This window comes from Strongylocentrotus purpuratus, unplaced genomic scaffold (assembly GCF_000002235.5).
Source record: "Strongylocentrotus purpuratus isolate Spur 01 unplaced genomic scaffold, Spur_5.0 spur5_scaffold_12, whole genome shotgun sequence".
Lineage (NCBI taxonomy): Eukaryota > Metazoa > Echinodermata > Echinoidea > Camarodonta > Strongylocentrotidae > Strongylocentrotus > Strongylocentrotus purpuratus.
The window spans coordinates 5,762,791-5,777,695 of record NW_022145597.1 but is presented as its reverse complement, the minus strand read 5'-3'; the positions used below and the strand labels follow the sequence as shown (position 1 = coordinate 5,777,695).

Below are 14,905 nucleotides of genomic sequence, written 5' to 3'. Positions count from 1 at the left end.
CTTTTTTGATTGCCAGTGTTTTTATCTTCTCTCTCCCTCATTCTCTCTCTCTCTCTCTCTCTCTCTCTCTCTCTATCTCACTCTCTCTCTCTCTCCCGCTCTCTCTCTCTCTCTCTCTCTCTCTCTCACCCTCTCTCTCTCTTTTTGATTCCATGACATTTGCTCCGGCGACAATTGCTCCGCTGTAAATTTCATACACTAATCGAATGGCTTACTTCAACCCTGGATTCAACACTATACCCTACCCTAAACCTAACCCTAAACCTAACATAAAACCCTATTGAAACCCTAATCCTAACCCTACATCTTAGACGAAATAAAGCCCGGAGCAATTGTCGCAGGAGCAAATGTCGTGTCACCCTCTTTCTCTCTCTCCCACTCTCTAACTCCATACATGATGATTTCAGGAGTTATCTTGATGATATTAGGAAAGTGTGGGTGTTGAAACTTGTAAACTTTTTGGTTTGATGAGTTGTCTTGCTTTCATTGATTATTTGGAGTGAAATAATATTGTGATTAGGGAAGAAAACGTGTACCAATAATGTACAAAAATCATGGGTAAAGGTTCCCACCTCCCTGGCTAAAGTGTACATGACATTTGTAAGAGGCAATCTGTAATGAATGCTCGGGTGCAAGTAATGATGCCATTTTGGAAGATGATCATAAACAAGTATGGAATAATCACAAACTACATTCACAGTAGCAGAGAGTAATGTAAATGTATCAAAGAGCTGTGACAATTAAGGCGAGGCGTCAAAAATATCGATACCAGCAGGCTGCCGCCTCACGCATCGAGGCTGCAATTACAGCCGAAGCCTGGCTGGGGCAATTATTTTTCACTTATTAGCCCAGCCGGCTTGCGCTAGGCTGGGATCTGAGGCTCGGTTTCCATTCGAAAGGCGGCAGCCGGCGCATGCTTTTGAATGCCATTTCCTACCGCCAGCGGTAGGCGGCTGAGCTAATTTAAAAAATGCAGCCAGGACGCACAAGTGCAGTTAGCTGCCGCTGGCTGGTATATTTATTTTTGACGCCTCGCCTAACGGAATTAAAAGTGTGGAAATCACTCTATTTTTCTCTCTCTTTTTTTTGATAACTTTTTTTTTTTAAATAAAAAAAAAAAAGGCAAATTTTTACACTGGAATGGAAATGTTCTCAAATATCAGATGCAGAAGCACTGTGATGCACAATCAGTTGCACTGAATTATGCACGAATGACAACATGATACAAATTTAATTTTTTGGTTGGCAATGATGAGTTATACTGCAAATATGTATTCATTTTTAAGTATAAGAGGTGTAGTCTAGGGGATACGTGACTCAACTGTGGATCACATGGTTAACGGTTTGAGTCTCGCTGCACCACTAATGTCCTTTGGCAAGACATTAATCAGCATTTGCCACACTCAACCCAGGTGAAGTAAATGGTTACCTGGTAGGAAGAAATTCCTTGAATGGTTTAGCACCTCATGGCAGCTCAGCTACAGCCAAGGTAATAATATGATACCTTGTATTAAGCGCAGTAGAGTAAATTCATATACTAGTTCTGCTATATAAATTGACCTATTACTATTATTATTATTATGCTTGTTGTGTGTATTCTTTAGATGAGTAGTGTAGTGCATAATTATGCTCTGAAATAAGTAGAATATATTCCTTCACCCATTTGCATAGATCACTAATAACTTTTATACGACACTTGAGAGTATGTATTCTGTATAAAAGTTTACTTTTACATCGGATGTTTTGTTTCTTTGTGGTGTTTTGCTCTGAAATTAGGAGATTAGTGTTGATAAGTTTATAAATTATGAGGGTTTATTAAATTATCCATTCTGATATGAGTCTATGTAAAGCCCTTCCTCACATGGAACCATAGAACGTGTAGTAACACATTTAGACTATTAGATAAACATGGGCCCTGTTTCATAAAACATTTCATCAATAACAAGTTACAATAACTGTTATAAGCTAGTGAAATCATGGCATTTGATTGGCTGAGAGCAAATTTGTCATAGAGATTTATCATTTGTTGTTGATGACAAGTTTTATGAAACAGGGCCCTAGTTTAAATTAGTCTCCTCATTTTTGGAGCACTGTTCTGTACACAAAATGAATAAACAAAATGAATCCAGTCATGAAATGAAAATTAGAGAGATTGGTTGACATGATTTGTGTCTCTTCATTTAGTTTGATACGCAGGAATGGCAGTTTTACATAATATGTTATTCTTTATTTTCTTCATACTTCTTGTCCCTTATCCAATAGAAAGTTGGGTTGATTTTAAACGTTCTAGCCGTGAACAAATTATCTTTTTAGATAGCTGGTACACTTTAAACCTGGACTAAAATTAGTAAGCTTTTATGAGTACCGGTCAAAATGTTATTCTCTACTATTTTATGCAGTCGTCACGAAATGTATTATTTTCTTGCCTTGAAATTGTTTCAAAGAACATTTGATTTTTCATACATGTAATGTACATGTAATGTAAGTTTCTGAGTTCTTTGGTAATCCACATCAGTATTTTCTTCTTGTTTTCATACTTTATTCAGATGTTTATATCAATGTAAATGAAAAGTATTTGATTGTCATCTAGAATGTAAGATTATCAGGGTAATTGAATTTAATCATTTGAAGGATTTGTTACTGATGATCAAGTTTTGAGAGACATTTTGTTTTGTGAATATGTCATGTTGGTCAGAATCACATGAAGAATATTGTAATTATATCTTATGAAGATTTACATACATTGTTTTCTTTTCATTTGAAAATCAATTCACTTCTCGATCAAGTCATTCAATAATAGTGAAACTAATACTACTACACATACACTGCATACAATGTAATGAATACTTCATCGTGAAAACATTTCGCTTACTTGTATTCTATTTTTGTCTCATAAATAGCCTATTTAGTCATATCAAATCACGCCCAATATTTCAAAATAATTTCCATTGATCTTCTTGGTTTTCTGAGGAAACAATTATCCTTGATTATGTGTTTACAATAGGAATCCTCTCAGAGATAGCAAGGATGGGGAAATGAAAGCATTGGAGTGTTGGTGCAGGGGATGTAACAGAATTGTGACAATCACTTTGAGTGGATTAAATTTGATAGATTTTGACATAATTTGCTCTCGTTTGCTCGTATGTAATATCATCTCCCGAGAGCGAGAAGGCCATAAGCACAGTGCTATTACCCTTCTTGCATTCTATAGATGATATGTCATCAATTTTAAAAGATCCTTTGTCTGTTTCAGTACTAGTTACGATAGAGAGCTACAGATGCATGTATATGTATCAAGGCTATATACACTTCACCAAAAGCCTGTTTTCTGCTTTAAAGGGCCAAAAGGGTGTTAACTCATATGCTTTAACACAGAGTTAACAGCCTTCTGGCTCTGAAAAGACAAAATGTAGTTATACTTCAGGTGATGCCACTCAAAATCTTCTCATATACTTTTAATTAATTTTTCTCCCTTTCTTGAGTAATTATAGTTCATGGATATTTCGTGTATACTTTGTGCACTTCACACATGTCATTGTAAGACAGTATTCAATTTCTGTATAATACACAAAATGTGTTTATAATTTTATGTTGTTATTTCTTTATCAATAATAATCATGATGAATTGACCTGCTTGACTGATAAATTAGAGGAAAATAAGAATATGGACATTTTTGGAAAAGATGGAGAACTTCTCTGAAAGAATATGATGTCATTTTCATTATGTCAGATAGTTAAGCTGATTTTCTGGTGAAAAGTGTCCCAGACATTTTAAAAATCATTTTGTCCTCTTAAATGTCAAAACTGAACAAATTTTGAATCTGTGATGATTATGTGTTGGTAAATTTGCCAATGTGGCTTTGGACAGAAAACTTCACTTTTTGTAGAGAAAATGACTTGAACTTCAGAAGAGTTTGAAAATATTGTGATGTATAATACATGTATATGCTGAGAGTATATATATTATGTAAATTTGTGGATATTGTACAATGTATATCTTATTATCAGAGAATTTATCAATTTTTCAATATATGTTTATCACATGCTATCACTATTCAAAATGAGATGTCGTGCTAATGCAAAGTAAATGTTTCAATTCACCAAAGTTAAAGTGTATATTGCCCTTTGTGTACATTGTTGTATATTAATGTCATCTCAGGATTGCATCAACAGCAGATTATCCTCCTCTTCCTCCCTCCTCATCAATTATCACTATCATCATCACCATCACCATCACCCTACATCATGTGAATCATCCTCCTTCTTATCATCCCAACCATCCTCCTATCATCATCATCATCATCAGTTATCACCATCATAAATGTTTCATTGTCATCATCATCCTCCCCATTCTCCTTCTCATCATCACAACCATCCTCCCCTCCTCTTTCTCCCCCTCATCAATTATCATCATCATCCCTCTTCATCATCATCAATTATCATCATCATCCCTCTTCATCATCATCAATTATCATCATCATCCCTCTTCATCATCAATTATCACCACCATCATTACTCTTTCATTGTCATAATCAACTATCATCATCATCACCACCACCATCACTACCGTACTTTACCATTATAATAAATCATCCATGAAATGTAAACAAACAAAAAACTGTCAACAATTTCTTTTAACATTACAACAAAACATGCCTGTATACTATCAAGTGGTTGGTTGATATTGAAAGCATGACAATATTGGTATTTTATTGTGATTCAATAGTGATGATACTGTGAGTTTTCTCTGTTGATAATGATGAATCAATATTCAAGCCAAGAGCGTGAGAGGACGTGATCCATTGTTTAAGAGAAGATTGAATTCAGACAAAGTTGAACAATTATTTGTGAGCTTTTTCGTTCTTTTAAGTTAGTGTGAGAGAGTATCATATTTGAAAAAAATGTCCCCTGAAGAAGGATTACTCTTCAAATGCCCTCATATTCGAAATAAGAGGGACAAATAATAGCTAAAGGATTGTGAAAAAAAAATTCATGCCACATGTTCGCATAGTCCCAATAACACATGTATACTGTGTCCAGTGCATGTGAGCTTTAGCAAGTCTCTGCAAATTTCTTATCATTTTGGTGATTCCAAAACTTCACAGTACACAGTCTGATCCAATACTTGCATATGTGCTTTATGATCCACTTTTCCAATTACTACCACAGTTTCTCTCACAATGCAATCACATGACCACAACTCAACTTTGCCTATAAAGGAAGATGAAAATTAACATTTTGTAGCTTAAAATCCACATCAAAATATTCTGATAGGCAGCTTCAGACACACAATTACTCATCAAACACATGTGCGGTTGTTTTTATTCCTTTTCTTTTATTTTGTCCAAATACGAATTTGCGTCTCTTGCACAGGAAACGAAAGAGAAACAAGCAATACATACTCTTGAACACGCGTACAGCGTAAACCTGTATTTATACAATGTAATACTTGCTCATGTCATCTTTATTTTATTCTCACTCACTCATCTTTCCTCATTTTTTTGTCTTTTTAGCACTTTTTTTGTCAAGATTTTATCTTAAATACAATTGCGAGGTGAAAACGTACTTTACACAACAGTTTTAGTACTCGATTCTACATGAACTCCACAAAGTCTTGGTTTACATTGTTTAACATAATGCTGTACATTTTTATAGGTAATCAATCCAACGACATTTCTACATTTAAATCGGTCTCTGTGCTCGACTAAGAAAGTATTTGGCAATAATGTACAAGTCTATTCTCGGCTCAGCGTCAATCTCGCACTCCGAGAAATAAATAATACCAAAAACGTCCTTAAATGCTACACAGCTTTTATCGTTATCGTAATAGGCACTGTGAAAAAACGTGAACATGAACAAATAAATGTCTAAGTTTTTTATAGAAAAGAACAATCCAAGATTTTATCATTATATCATACACATTATCATACAGCATGGATATTCCATCACATTTGCAGCCAAGTCTTGGGGTTTATGTATTCACATATTAATGTTATCACGACACATGCAGTGCAAGCTCATTGGTAGATTTGTAATAGCAGGCATCGTTTTCATAACTCACTTCGTTTCTCAAATTCTTCTTGTCAATTTCAGCAGATGTGATGTCAATGTTTATTAGAAACCTCCGGTTAATATTCAAGCAAGCCGATATTGTATGAAGTGTAACTCTTAACTTCACTCTTTATCCATCCAAGTATCAGACTCTTTCTTTAAGCAAAACTTCAATAATCAGAGATGTACCTGTAGAAATAGCAAGTTGTTTAAAGTTATGTCATGCACAAAATAGTAGCCAGATACTTTCACGTTTTCACATGGAGTAGTTGTTGAAAATACTGTACATGATTTATAGACAATTGGGAAGGTTACTCGTCCTAACTTAGAGATAAAATCATGCACTAAAGATAACTGTCGTGCAAAAATGAAGTTACTTGAAGTGCAACCACGTTATATTGTACTGTACAGTTGAGAAACAATGTACAATCTACACAGAAACCTCTGAGTTACAGACTATGTCTTGCACTGTGAATATAACACATTGGAAAGTGAACTTCACATGTTGAATACCACACTCTACCGACCAATCTCCATTCCAAAGTAAAGACACTGGTGACAAATTTTGTACTTTGTGACAACTTTTGAACTTTACAACAACACAAATTTTCCAGCTTGCAATGCATTTTCTGTCGTATCTTTGTGTATAAAGTGAGTAACACATAGAGAAAGCTAAATGCCTATCATACGCCCAAATGCACAGCATTATCATTAAATTAAACAGTTTATCGTAATACAATTAAAGAATATCACCATTAATCAAATAAGATGAATAAGACTGAATACATGCAATAAGTGTACCAGTAAAAATTTCTATACTATAAGGAAGACTGCATGCAAAACTAATAGAAATTATTCATCCAACGTTCAACATCTAAACAAGAAACAAAACTCATTGAACTGACATTTCCTCTGTTAGGAGCCAGAAGGGCGTTGAACTCCCATTTTATTCCGAGTTAACGTCATCCTGGCTCCAAGCATTTCCTTACTTATCCCTCTATTGGTGATGAAACAAAATCACGTAGATACTACGAAGACTAGTAACAAATGAAAGACTACTTCTCATGAACTCGTACGAAAGAGAATTCCTGCAGGCTCTAAGCGTTTAATCAGTAAGAATGCAACATGGACACAAAAGCAAGAAATATCACCGATAAGCTGTATAACATCTTACTAATTCTCTCAGAACCGCAAAGAGTTTCAAACAATTATCACCTTGAAGGCAATAGAGAACACAATCATAATCCTATTCAATTCTCATATCATACAAAAACAAAACTGACAATAACAAAAATATTCACTGCATGGTGCTTTGGTGTGAATGCGTACAAAAGTGCTTCTTGGAGATAATGAACTGCATTAACTTTATAAAAAATAAACATGTATTAGGTACTCTCAACTTTATCCACCGCATGTTTCAAAGAAGAGGAGCACCTTTTAAACAAGTGGTGACATACAATTTGCTGAATTGCACTCTACATATTTCTGTTCACGCAAAAATGAATTTTATTGATAGTGTTCCTTCAGAGCTAGCAGAAGGTTGGAACACTTGATCAAGGTCAAATTGGACTGTTATTTATATCATACAACTTATTTGCAAGGTGGCTTTATGAGCTGTATTAAAGTCAGTCTAGTTTCTGTCCTCCAAACTGTACATTCTGGGGCGGAGCAAGTAGATGGGGGAAATTAAATGGCTTCCTTGTAAATACAAGACAGTAGTAAAGGTGTTCATCATCTACTCTTGATCTTCGAGTCCGAGACTTTGGGGATCTCTTTCTCTCTCTCTCTCTCTCTCTCTCTGCAATCCGATTATTCTAAAACCCAAATCAGTCTCTCATGCCCTTGATTTTCAGGTTAAACAGAAAGAGACTTCAGGCTCCGGCGTGTGTTCTACTCTGGATATATAACACTATCAATCTCTTATGTAAGTCTTCACATACAACATTCCTGCCTCTAGGACCACATGCCACTAGACAACACCTCAGGTTGAAAAGCTGCATAGCCATCACATGTAGAGGTGTGGTCGTGGTCGTGGGTTCGATCCCCGACACGGCACCAATGTCCTTTGGCAAGGCATTAATCTACATTTGCCACTCCATACCCAGGAGAGAAATGAGGACCTGGTAGGATGACGAAAGCCTATGTGTTAGTAATCATCATCTGCCATCACGCGACCATATGGTTGGACTACTCCCCAGGGAAAGGAGATGGTGCACATTGTGCGTGAATGAAACCGATGACTCGGGTAAAAATATCTGTAAGCGCTTAGAGATGGCATTTTGTATTAAGCGCTGCATAAATCCAGATTATAAATATCATCAGCATTATTCATGAGTTCTGGTACGTAAGTTCAAGTCGAAGTAGGGGAAGACTACCTACGCCTATGATATGCAAGCCAGACTTCCTTACAGATAGTCGACTCAATATTACCAAGACGTGTGTGTTGTGTTATGTTGTGTTGTATCAAGTATTGTCAAAGTCTAATCCAGCTGTTCCCTCTGTCTCATTTTGTCCACTTCTAAAACCATTCAAGTTATGGAAGATAGTCATTGCATCCGTATTGTCCCATTTACCTTGAGAATAAATGTACAGATATATTTCCAAACCAGTATTTCATGCCCCGGCAAATGCTGAGTAGTGTTTACCAAGTCACATGGCTTGAATGATGTTGATAATATATCCCCAAATTTTGAATAAGAGTAGGATTAATTATTGAAGCATACACAAAGTTGTTTTTGTGATACAGTGATCTTTCTACGATGTATAACTTCTGAGTATACTTGCAAGTATTTTTCTGTTTCTATTCGGTTTTCGCCATTGTCTATTTTGCATGTCTATCAAACCCATTAATGGGTCTCTATCATCAGATAGGAGATTCTTCAGCATTTCTTCGGTATGTTTCAGCAAGAGACACCAATAGTTTATTTTCAAATGTCGACACAGAGTACCACATACACACACACACACGTACATGTCCTTTCACCAATGTGCTTTCAAGCCGTTTAACAGCAATCATGTGGTCTCACCACAGGGCTAGCTACAGTTCCAACTGTCCTCAGAAACACATGCTTTGAAACAAGCTATATCTAGAGTTTCTTTCAAGCTTAAGTGAGTCTATAGTTTGATGTCTTGCTTCATCCTAGTCTATTTATCAACGTGTTAGCAGCTCAGTGGCATCTAGCATGAGTTTATTGTAGTCTTCCACTGCCTGCTACCCCGATCGATGGATATCAGAATTCCAGGCCTAACTTACAGTCAGCATTCTACACATTCTCCATACCCCTTTCAGCAGTGCTATGTGACTAGAACGACAGAGGCAGCACAGAATCGTACCTTTGGGACTACACGAAAGCATATCTATTATGAATACAACACAATCACATTTAAACAAGGTCATTCTTCAGATCAAGTCAAAGCAGAGAAAAAAAAAAAAACATCAGTCAAATCTTCATCATAGTCACTGTAAGTAGTAAAATTCAGTAGAAACAGATTCTCATAATCCTCACAAATTTGCATAATTTTGAAACAGGCGATTTATACCAGAACGCGCGTTTCTTAACCAAAGACGCACTTCCTTTAATATAAAACTTCAAACAGTGCCGTTTGTCAGGCCCTCTTTGGGTTCCTTTTCAGCCGAGGAGACGGGTGCGTCGTTCCCCTGCTTGCCCTTAGCAGGAAGCCGCTCCGTGTCGCTGCCCGTCATGTTGCCGTTCGTGGTGGGCCCGCCCCGTGGTCTCGGTCGACTATACCGCCCTCTGCCTCCTCCTCCTCCTCCTCCTCGCTGCTCTCGTTGCTCTCGCTGCTCTTGTGGGGGTGGTTTGCTGTTTGCCGATGCACGGCCGTTGGGCATGTCAGCGTTGGGCCGCGGGGGTCCGGATGTTCGCTGTTCCCCGGCAGAGTTGTCGTCCCGTCCGCTGTTACCGGGATGTCCATTGGATCGATTTCTAGGACCTGGTGAGATAAACACAACATAGATATAAAGGTACAATCATTGGCTTAATCGCAACCCTGGGAAACCGCTGGTATAGTTTCAATGGGGGTGAAGGGGGAAGGGGGAAGGGGGCGGCATTTCAAAACAAAACTTGCGGATGAATTTGAACACCCACCGCTAATAAGCATAAAATTTGCCCATGATTTTACTACACTTTGGAAAAAGAAAGTAGATACTATTTACAATTAAGATTTTCACATAAATATTTTATTTTAACTTACCTTTCATATATCAAAATTACCCTTAATCAATGTGTGTCTGAGAAAAAAGTCTGAACTTTAGACATCGAAACTGTTACATGTAATTTTCTCCTTTTGGATGTGATACAAGAACTTTCAAACCTTTGTGAATTAATGCCAATAATTCTTTGTTAAAGCCTATCTGCACTAGTTTGGCTAAAATGGATTAGACCTCCCTGGGTGGTCACTGGCAGGTGGTTATCTCATCAAATCAGCTCAAAATTAAAATAAGAAACGGGGGACCATGGGGGACCAACGGGTACCGCTTAGGCATAGTTTGCTATATAGAGAGCGGAAGTTGCTACAAGTAGTGCAGTGGGGCTTTAAAGAATAAGAGTGAAAGCCCTCTGGCTCCAAAGAGATGGTTTGATGGCTGTACCTGATGGTCGTCTGTTGAACTGAGGTGATCCCGTCTTGCTCGTATCTGTATCTTCCTCTTTATCACCGCCTGGTTTGACACCCTTTGGTCTCCTCTTCTTAGGCTTCTTAGTAGGCCTCCTCCTGTTCTGCTGGTCATCTGGAAGGTCAAGGGTCATAGGTCAATGCTGGCTGATACTAGTGACAATTACAGTGCTGATAATACAACTTCTGGTATAGCATTCATGTTTGTCTTGCAACTGGAACTATTATTCCTCAAAGCGTAGTGCTCAAACATTCCACATTTTAACTTTGGGGGGGGGGGGGGGGGCAGCAATATTGCCAAAAGAAGCTTGGCTAAGATTGAAACCTGTAATCTCCACTACGTCTCTATCGGGCCTCAAGTTATCACCAGCCCCCCCCCCCCCCCCCACCCACCCAACCAACACAATAAAACATCCAAAACCCTCATTCACTTATTCTTACCAGCTCCATTGTTATTAGTGACATCTTCATCCACAGTGGTCGTGTCTTCCAGCACGGTATCGTCCTCGTCATCTTGTCGCCTCCTATGATCATGTCTGATGTCATCATCCGTCCCAGAAAGGGGTGATGATGGTCTTTGGGAATCTGTAGATGTAAAAAGCGTATGGTAGTTTACATTGAGTCACTTGGAGCCCCTTCATGTACACAGTCTTCTTGATCATCTAAGAGATCATTTTATACTGTTAGTTCTGTCTTTCAATGACAACACTAAGATATTCATATTTCTTGTTTGAAATGAACTGAGAAATAAGAGGCCTGGATTTAGTGGTAGAAACAAATAGAGTTTGAGGAGGGAGGAATAAAAGAAAGAAAGGAAGAAAGAGGGAGAAAGGAAAGAGAGACATATACAAACAGTAAGATGGAGAGACGAAGAGGAAGAGAGAGAAAGACAGAGAAAGACAGAGAGACATACATACATACAAACAGAAAGACAGAGAGAAATGGAGGGATTATGAAAGAAAAAGTAGAAGCTTGGCGTGAATGAATAAAAGATACAAAGACATGGGTCCACTGAGGGTAATTGAATGACGGGAAAGCAGGAAAAAAAGAAGAAAACTCTACTCACCTCTCATGACTGGTGGTCTTCCGCCGCCACCACCACCACGATAGGGTGCTCTGCCTCGCCCCCTGAATGACCCTCTACCACCGCCACCTCTCCTGTAGCGAGGTCCATCATCATTACGCCTGTAACCCTGGTCATCTGAGACTGCAGCTCTATCCGCCCAAGAACTTGATCTAGGCTCCTCCCTCTCTGATCCACTCCGACTTGTATCTGTACAAATGGTCAGATAAGTGATGCATTCAGTTCAAAAGAATTTGTATTGAAGACGATTTCATGAGTAACTTGAATGTCCATGTTAATGTTTTGTTTTGTTACGTTCTCTAAACTGATTTGTCCAAAAATACTTTGTTTAGCTGTTTAAGGGGTCTACTAGCACATGTGCTATTTTCTGGCCCCTTTTACCAACCAATAGTTTCTCTTCTTGTATATGTAAATTATTGTATGAAATGTATTGCTGTTGGTAAATAAATCAAATCAAATCAAAAATCAAAATATCTAAACTACAAATCGTCAATTGATGTCCGGAGTACCTTAAGTTTAAACCTATAGACCAGTTCTGGTCATGCGATTGCATTGTGAAAGAAACGTTGTGGAATCGATTAGATCATCTAGCATATAAGTATTGGTGGGTACTGCAAGGTTCTAGAATCATCAAAATGATAAGAAATTTGCCCAGTCTTGGTAAAGTTACAAGCACTGTACACAGAAAGATGTATATGGGACTACCCTATATCTATCCAGTCCAGATAGATATGATAATTTACCAAATATATCAATAAGTAGGCGGTTTCCCGGCAAAATTTGTACCATCACATATTAGTCAGAACATATTATTTCACATGATTGGTAATAAGAGCTTCCATTACATTTTTTTCAGAGGGGGGCGTTTCCAAAACTGGTCTTTACCTTTTAGCAAAAATCCTCAGAACAACTTACTATCTTACTATAAAATTCTGTCTTAGGTGTGAAAATTGTCGCAGCAGACCTAAACAAAATGAGTCTTCATGTGGATTAATACTTTTGCTCAAACAGAGGAATCCTCAGGATATATCTTCCTTTAGAATTTAATTTTAACATTTAAAATAAGAAGAGGCTTCACAATAAGACTTACAAATTCAGTACATTAATACATGGTAAAGAATAATATATAGGTTCCTTTCCTGAGGCCGCCATCACGTTCAAGCTCTAGTTTAAGAGGGCGGTCTCCTGCATGTTTCAATTTTGAAATAATTTTTAAACTATGTGTTTTTTGAAAGGTATAATTATTCAATTGATTTATATTATGATATGATCATATATGTATTTTGATTTTTGTTATTAATATGTATGTACCTAGTTTGTATACTACATTTTATTATGCTGTAAAAGAATAAAGAAAATGCAGAAACAAAAATCAAACAAACAAACAAGCCAACTGTAGTTAATAAATGAGACTGCAAGTTTTACCTGTAAACGATCTCCCCCGTTGGCCGCGCCCCCTCCCTGGTATCCCTCTCCCGCCGGACATGCCCCTTCCTCTGCCTCTGTAACCCCCATGGTCATCCAAAGACTGGTCTGACCCATAACCCCTGTCTCCTCTCCTCTCTCTGCCCATGGATGGGTAGGTACCGGCAGAGTGACCCATTGAACGCAGCTGCTCATCGATGTGCAGTCTCTGGATACGTAGGTCCTCCATGTCCTACCAAAAGAAAAGGTAAAAATTCAAAATAAATGCATTAAAATTAAGCATTTATTCTCCATTCAGAATTTTTTTTTTTCAGTGGTAAAAGTTTACATTTCAATTTACAAAGAGAAATAATCATAGTCATAGACAGTTTTTAATACAGTAGTAATAAAATACATTCAGGAACAATTCCCAAACTACATTAACATTTCTTATACTAGAATCCATCAATTAAATTCAGAATTCTTTACTTGTATTCTTTTCAGTCTCCAAGTCTTACAATACATATTTCTGTTTCGAAGCTAGAAGAGCCCTGACTAATAAACACAGATTTAATGCCCTTCCGGCTCTGAACAGATGATATGATAGAACCCTGAGGATTCTTATTCGATGCAACCAAGTTTAAATTTCAGCTAGATGCTTTGAAGTTTTAATACCAACATGGCGTTCAGTATCTTAAACAGAATTACATATAAATTGAAAATGATAAGGATAATTTCCAAATCAATTCATATCGTTATGGCTGACTTGGATTTTCTTCCAAAAGGAAGCAAGTTACAGAATTAGATCTAACACCAATTGTTTGCCTTACGTTGCAATACCTTAACCGATGGCCTGCTTTCAGCGTGTATTCTGGTATATGTATATTCATTATTTTCTTCCTTGTTCCTTCAGAGAAATGATGAAATTAAAGGGGAGTTCCACCCTGATATTAAGATGGCTTTAAAAAAGCAGAAAAACGAGACTTGCACTTGAATTCTTTCATCCTTTCTTCATTAAAACCTAAACACCCACCTTGAGATGTGCTAGATGGTACTCCAAGAGAATCTTTGCATTTTCAATTGCATCTTTGGTCCCAACGAAGACAAACGGAACCACCCCATCATCCTCCATCTGACCTCTCTCGTTGTCACCTTTGACCTTTACCCTCACAACCCCTGACTTGTCTACAATCTCTTGGATGACACGCCCATTCTTGCCTATTACTTTGCCTGTAAAAAAAATATAGAATTTGTGGGGAAAATTAGAGTACTACATTTAAAAACAAATTCACATAAATGAAAGATAACAACAAATGAAACACACATTTGATGCTTCGACAAACTATGTTACAATAAAATTTAAAAAACAATTATAAGCGAGGGGTTTATCAGTATGTAGTCAGATTAACAGCTGTGCCTTCATCAGCTTGTGTTGTAGAGATGAATAATAAAAGCAACACTTTCACTTCATAAAAAGAGCTTTGAGATGCCATTTCTACATTGGCTTTGAAGTTCAACGAATGAACTTTATCAAGCAGTTTAAATATATGAAATGTATCAAGAAGTCACGGTACTGTTCATTGGTGGCAAAGTGTCTAGGAATAAGTATGTCTCCAAACTGTTTGTTATTTATTCCAATTTTGGTGATGAGTGCAGCTGAGAAGGGAGTCTGTTCCAGGTTATGAGTTATTGTGCTGTACTATACCTTGCACTAAATCTTCAGTTAACTTCCAA

The 14,905-nt window shown here is 37.3% G+C and overlaps 1 protein-coding gene across 1 annotated transcript in view; it reads right to left on the bottom strand.

Annotated features, from left to right (window-relative positions):
• Positions 1 to 5,313: 5,313 nt before the first annotated feature.
• The window catches only part of LOC576173 (fragile X mental retardation syndrome-related protein 1), a 34,369-nt gene continuing 24,777 nt past the window's right edge, over positions 5,314 to 14,905 (bottom strand). Inside the window, exons 11-16 of the mRNA XM_030981672.1 lie at positions 14,205 to 14,401; positions 13,193 to 13,424; positions 11,750 to 11,956; positions 11,125 to 11,268; positions 10,661 to 10,798; positions 5,314 to 10,002 (exon numbers count right to left, since the gene is read on the bottom strand). Of these exons, the coding sequence (XP_030837532.1) occupies positions 9,641 to 10,002; positions 10,661 to 10,798; positions 11,125 to 11,268; positions 11,750 to 11,956; positions 13,193 to 13,424; positions 14,205 to 14,401 (1,280 nt within the window). The 3' untranslated portion in view covers positions 5,314 to 9,640. The remainder of the gene's footprint in view (positions 10,003 to 10,660; positions 10,799 to 11,124; positions 11,269 to 11,749; positions 11,957 to 13,192; positions 13,425 to 14,204; positions 14,402 to 14,905) is intronic.